General features: G+C 47.5%; 1 protein-coding gene across 1 annotated transcript; it reads right to left on the reverse strand.

Annotated features, from left to right (window-relative positions):
• Positions 1-1,316: 1,316 nt before the first annotated feature.
• On the reverse strand, positions 1,317-5,751 carry Zbtb3 (zinc finger and BTB domain containing 3). The gene is made up of 2 exons (XM_074047414.1): positions 5,713-5,751; positions 1,317-5,267 (listed from the first exon to the last, which is right to left on the reverse strand). Exon 2 carries the CDS (start codon positions 5,214-5,216, stop codon positions 3,645-3,647), a length of 1,572 nt encoding a protein of 523 aa, XP_073903515.1. The 5' UTR covers positions 5,217-5,267; positions 5,713-5,751; the 3' UTR covers positions 1,317-3,644.
• Positions 5,752-6,543: the final 792 nt, after the last annotated feature.

Consider the following 6,543-nt stretch of genomic DNA (forward strand, 5'->3'; position numbering starts at 1 on the left):
GATAGCACAGTGGTCAGGCTTATCTTTCAGTTTTTGTTTTGATGCGAAGCTCCTAATGGTGATGTCAGTGAACAGAAAAGTAGACAAAGGAAAGCAGTCTGATGTTGGTCTTGAGGGAATTTCACAAGCCTATATCCTGAAGGAATCAACTGGAGGCTCCCTAAATCTCTGTAATCAGAAGTTTGTGGAGGAAGAGGTTGCTCATTTCACCACACTTTGTTTCCACACAGGATTTAAAGATTTTGAATATGAGTGGTCATACTTAGGTACCTGAGAGACATATTAGAAAGTGTTTCCCAGGGGCTGGGATGTAGTTCGGTGGTACAGCGCTTTCGTAGCATGCGCGAGGCCTTGGGTTGTATACCAGCACCAAAAAAGAAAAGACAAAAAAAAAAAGTGTTTCCCAAACTTAGACCTACCACCTTTACAATTTTGCCTGAACTCCATACTACCTGCACTAATATTCAGACAATTTTAAGGGCTGAGGGTGTAGCTCTGTGGCAAAGCACTTGCCTAGCATGCACAAAGCCCTGGGTTTGATCGATCCCTAGCACTCTTCCCCATTATTTATTTTTTTAGACATGGTCTCATTAAAATTGCTCAGGCTGGCCTTGAACTCCTGGACGCCTGGATTCTGCCTGAGCCTTATAAGTAGCTGGGATTATATTCATGTGTCACCTGTCCAGTTTTAAACGTGTTTGTTTTTTGCTAGGGAATCAAGCCCAGAGGTTCAAGCATGCTAGCCAAGTGCTCTACCAGTGAGCTATACTCCCAACCCAGAGCCTCTTTGGTGCACATGGCAGTGATGTGACCAATGCAATGGTTACTGTGTTCACCAAACTGTCTAGAGAAATACGTACTACATATACACGTAGATATCTATTATGCCTTGCTTTTAGGGAACTGGTGCTCTAAGGCAATAGATTTATTTTCTGTTTTTTCAAGTTGAGAAATTACTATAAAATCCACTCTTGAAGGCAATTGAGTATGTTACTATGTGCCAGCCTTTTTACTTTTTAGTTATTTTTTGAATAGGGTCTCACTTTTATGCCCAGGCAAGGTTGGTCTTTCATCCTGTTTATGCTTCCTGTGTAGCTTGGATGACAGGAAGGTGCCATCATGCCCATGGTTGAGATGGCGGGGGGGGGGGGGGTCTCATGAACTTTTTGCCTGGGCTGGCCTTGTACTATGATCCTCCTTGTCTCTGCCTCCTGACTAGCTAGAATTACAGGTGTGAGCCACCATGCTAGAAGGCAATTGATTCTTATGGACGTTTTGATTTTTCTTGTAGGGAAGACTTTGGAAAAAGGGCTCCATTCATGTAGAAAAGCTTTTATTGTATTTATATCTTACCTTGTTCCACCAAGGAATTAAGGCAGTAATGCATTTGCATAAACAAAACTAGAAACCATTTGAAAGACAAACTAGATGGTTATTCCAATACAAGGAACATGAGCCAGGTCTTCTCAAGCATGCCTATAATCCTAGCACTTGTAAGGCTGAGGGAGGATTGTGAGTTGGAAGCCAGCCTGAGCTACATAGATCCTGCCTCAAAAAAAAAAAAAAGGTATGTGTGGCAGCTGGAAGTGTGGTGGAGGTGTGGCTCAAGCAGTAGAGCTACTGCCTCACAAGTTCAAAGCCTGAGTTCAAACTCCAGTATGCCACCTCCCAAATTTGAAAGGTATAGAATTTACTATATTTTTGGGGGGTGGGGATAGGGTCTTGCTTTGTTACCCAGGCTGGTCCCAAACATCTGGTCTCAAGGGATCCTTCTGCCTTATCCTTCCAAGTAGCAGGAACTATAGACATGTACCGCTGCAGCCAGCTTTAGAATTCACTCTTTCAGCAGCAAAAATGTTAAGCATCAACTTTTGCTTCTCATAATGCACTAATGAAGGTGTTTCCTTTGTCAAATCTTCATTGCTTAGCTGTGTCCTTTCTGTATCTCAAAAGCAATCACTAGTAGGAAAAATCACAGTGCTGAATATGACATAAATACCCCAAAAGATAGAAAAAAATTCAAAAAGTTTACTTATATTTTCACCTTTTCTGTTTTACTTCCTGATTTATTTGCACTCAGGTCTTTGTGTGTCAATGAGCCTGCTAGTTCATGCTATAGCTCCACTCTTCACCTCAGCATGGGCACTCTTTTCTTAGTTCCTACAGCTCTTTCTCCCCCATTCCACATGAACACTCCAAACTCTTTGCTTTTTCCTTAGGTGAGCAATTCAACTTCTCTAGGCTATTGTCATCACTTTTTTTTTTTTTTTTCCACTTTCTGGTACTAGGCATCAAACCCAGGGCCTCATGCATGCTAGGCAAGCACTCTACTACTGAGCTCCATTCCCAGCCCTACACTTCTGAAGTAACAGTTCGGGACCAGAGAATCCTCCATGTAGGGTTTCCTGCTTTAGCTCTCCCAAATAGTTATCATTCCAAAACCTTCACAAGCCCTCAACTTACCCCATGAGTCTATCATCACAGGGTTTACAGTTTTCTTTCAATTTCTCATCTCAGTTCACAATTGACATGTAAGCAAAAAAATTCAAGTCATCAATATACTATCTATTGTTGAAACAATCAACCAAAGGTCTTTCTAGGTGGAAGGTAGAGATGACAAGTTAAGGAAACAAAGCCACACACACAAAAGGACAAGAAAAGAAAGCAACTTCCAGTTCTTGGGTAACTTCCTTGAGCAATGTTTTAAACCAGTATAGCCTACACAATGTCTGGAGTCACAAGCCAAGTTCAAATCCTGGCTTGCCTTTTTTTTTTTTTCTTTTTGTGGTACTACAGTTTGAACTCAGGACCTACACCTTGAGCCAGTCCTTTTTTGTAATGGATAGTTTTGAGATAGGGTCTTGGTAACTATTTGCTCAGGCTGGCTTTGAACCACGATCCTCCTGATCTCTGCCTCCTGAGTAGCTAGGATTACAGGCATGAACCACCGGCGCCCGGCTCTGGCTTTCCCTTTAACCAGCTCTGTGACTTTGAAAAGTTAACTTTGAGTTTTGAGTCTCATGTTTCCTTGTCAATGAGGGTGCAAAAAAATATGGGTGGGACTAATACCCTATAAAGTTGTTGAGGATTAAATGAGCATTTATATGAAGTATCCAATACAGTACAGCCCAAAACACAAAAGCTCAAGTACAGTAATAAGCCACAGAAACAAACAAACACAAAATAAGCCATAATTGTGTAAGAATCCCTAATTTGTATACCTTTCATAAGTCTACATTGCCCTCTGCCTATGTCACTTTTTTCCTCATAAGTGATCAGACCTCCACACCTAACCAAAGTACAGGTATCAGGTAAAAGAACTGGAGAAGATCTATGAAGGCATGCAGGTTTGTGGAAGAAGCCAACCAACACCAGTTCAAAGAGATACTTTCACTGCTAGCTTTATGTTCCAAAGTGAGAAGTAATTACACCTCAGGAAAAATCCCAGTGCTCTTGGAGAGAGCTAGCTGATCTCTGCCCCTAAGAGTCCAATTTATCTCCCTGGACAAAGGAAAAGATAGGAACTTTCAAGCCTAGGCAGAACCTTAGTTCTGTCATCCAGCAGGGGTGAGATGCCTCTGACTTTCTGTTCCATCTAAGTATGGTAAGAGCAGGCCTGGCATCAGCTCTTGCTGCCCCAGATGTTAACTTTTGGGGCCAAGTATAAAATCTTTGGGTGGCCCTCCACCACTACTGCTCTGTCTGTCTGCTGTTGGTGAGCCAGGGAGGGGCTGCATTCCTAGATTGGAGCCAGCCTCTGGATCCGGTTTGCTGCGTTTAGCCAGGTCCTCATTGTGAGCCTTTCGGATGTGGCGGTAGAGGTCCCCTGACTGTGTGTAACTTCGCAGGCAGTAGCGGCATTCATAGGGTCGCTCACGTGTGTGAACCGTAGCATGTCGCCGTAGTGTGTAAGAACATGAGAAGGTCTTTCCACATGTCTTGCAGGTGGGAACATCCTCAGTAAAGACCCCAAAGGTTCCTGGAGCTGCTTCATACTCAGAAGGTGGATAAAGTGGCTCGTGCAGGGCTGGGGGTGCAGGGAGGGGTGAGGTCACCAGTCCTCGATGATACTGACCTGGACCTGGCAGCAAATGGTACGGTAGGTGAGGGTCTGGAGGCAAAAAGTGGTCGCTTGGCCCCACTTCCTCTAGTCCTGCTGCCCCTGGCTCCTCAAAAGCCTCTGGCTGGGAGGGCTGTCCCCCATACATTGCTCCTCCAGGTGAGAACAGTCCCTCAGGGACTGGAGGCTGTTCGTCTGACACATCAGTCTCCTCATCAGAAATCACAATAGCTTCTACTTTGACTTGGACCAGTTCAGCCTCAGCTGGGGCTGGAACCTGGGATGAAACTGGGGCTGAGACTGAGACTGGGGCTGGAGCTGATGTTGGGGGATAGAAGCCCTGTAATGTTCCTCCTGTAGTATCCCTTGGTTCCACCACCCTCAAATTCTCAGGACCCACATCAAGAGGAGGCAGGGGCTCCACTGAAACTGCTGGAAGTCCAGAAGAAAAATAGTTTGCTGGAATGGTCTCTGTGGAGCTACTAGGGCTGGCGAGAGAGACAGACACATCAGCCACTGGTGGGGGAGGTGCCCGCAGATGTGGTGAGTCAACCTCCATGCTGGGTTGTGTAGTGTCAGCCCCACCAGGCATTGGTGGCTCATCTGAAGGACGGGTAATAGCTAAAGGAGGGGTAGGGCCTTTCCATTCCTCTTTGCCCCAATGGCTTGATGTCTCAGCAGATGCCAAGGAAGGCTGGGGGCCACGGCAAGTACTGGACAAAAACTCCAAATTAGGGGGCTGTGAGTTGGTTTCCTCCTCCTTCTTGGTACTATCCGCCTCTGCCAAAGCCCGGGCTTGCAGCCGTTGCTTACACACCTTGACAATGTCGTTCATGTGCAAATAGCTGGCAGCTGCCAGCACATCCTCTAGAGGGGTATCCCCCCTCAGGGCCAGCTGGCCAGCATACATAAAGTCCAGAAGTAGCCCAAAGGCTGGGGCAGTGACAATCTCATTGTGAATACACACCAGATCCCTCTTGTCCAATTCCCGTTCCTTGTAGAAAAGCTGGAAGAATGGGCTGCAAGAGGCCAGCACAGCCCGGTGGGCCAAGAACTGGGTGCTACCCACCATCACGGTGCAGTCACAAAGGAAGCCCTGGGACCGCTGCTCCCGGAGGCTCTGCAGCAGCTGCTGACTGTGTTCTGGGAACTCCATAGCATCCCAGGAAGGAAAGGGCGCCTAAGAAAGGTCCCCAACAGTGGTTCCCTGAAGAGAGGACAGCGGGTTAGGGCAGGTAACTTCCCCAGCAACCTTAACGTTCAGCCCTTAGCTATCATTTGCTACTCCAAGGCCTCGGGCAACACATGACCCATCCCAAGACGCCTGCGTCAGTTACCATCCTTCTTTCTCCTAGGTCACACCAAAGATCTTCTACTAGCTCCGCCCCCTTGGCCTAACCTTAGCAACAGGTCCCGCCCCCGTTTCGAGAAAGCTCCACCCCCGGAAGTACCGCCCCCCAACCAGCCTCCGCTTCCTCGATGCCTGCCCGCTAGCTTCCAGTGGCTCCACCAACTAAGACGCTCTCGCTCTCAGGCTTTCCCGGGCGATGCCTCCACGCCCCACTCCAGGAACTCCCTGACCCCCTCGCTTTTGTATTCAAAGAGCTAAGGACTCCCAGGGTGAGAACTAGCAGAGAAAGCTGATCTCTCACCACAATCGTGCATCCACCAGGCGAGCTCCGCCCCTTCCCACCTTTTCAGTTTTAATTGGTTCAAATTCGCCTTCTCCCGTCACGGATTGGACCACTGTCCACGGTCCCGCCCCGCTATAACTGGCGTCTCCAAATGGGTACTCGAGGCAATCGCTCAGGCAGCGCGCTGCTGGATTGGCTCACATTCCTGTCCTAAACTTTACCTCTTAGGTTCGCGTTTTTGCCTAAGAGCGCTGCGGATTGGCTGAACTTCTCCATCTACCTGAGGCCGCTGGCAGGAGAGGACCCACCTCCGGAGAGGCACGAGGTCGGCAACTAAGCTGTGCTGTGCGGCAGTGAACCGCAAGCATGTCGCGGCCCTGCAGGGTGACGGAGAAAAGGAGAAGCAATAAACTGGTGTTATACCCTAGAGGCCGAGGTCCTAGACCAGGTCCTGCTGAAACCGTAGCCACATCTCTCTGAAGTGGAGTTGCCTCTTGAAAGTCCCTTCCACAGGAAGTTCTGGATGCCCCACTGCATCAAGATCTCCTGGTTCAGTAATGGTGGTGTCAGGGAACTGGCAGCTAGCTGCGCGAGTGCTGTCATGGTGCCCCTAGCTTAGGCTATGGTCAGTTTACGATGAAGAAGGTTGCCCTCTGTGTCCAGAAGTACTAGGCAGGGAAGGACAGGAGTAGGAAGATCATGAGTTTGAGGCCAACCTGGGCTTCACAGTGAGACTGTATCTCATATAGAAAAAAGAAATGAATGCAACTAAATGTCCAACATATTTTTAACTAAGAAAAGAAAATGTAAAACCCAGTGTTTAAAATAATTCCACATAGGTTTATACTA

This window comes from Castor canadensis, chromosome 1, assembly GCF_047511655.1.
Source record: "Castor canadensis chromosome 1, mCasCan1.hap1v2, whole genome shotgun sequence".
NCBI lineage: Eukaryota > Metazoa > Chordata > Mammalia > Rodentia > Castoridae > Castor > Castor canadensis.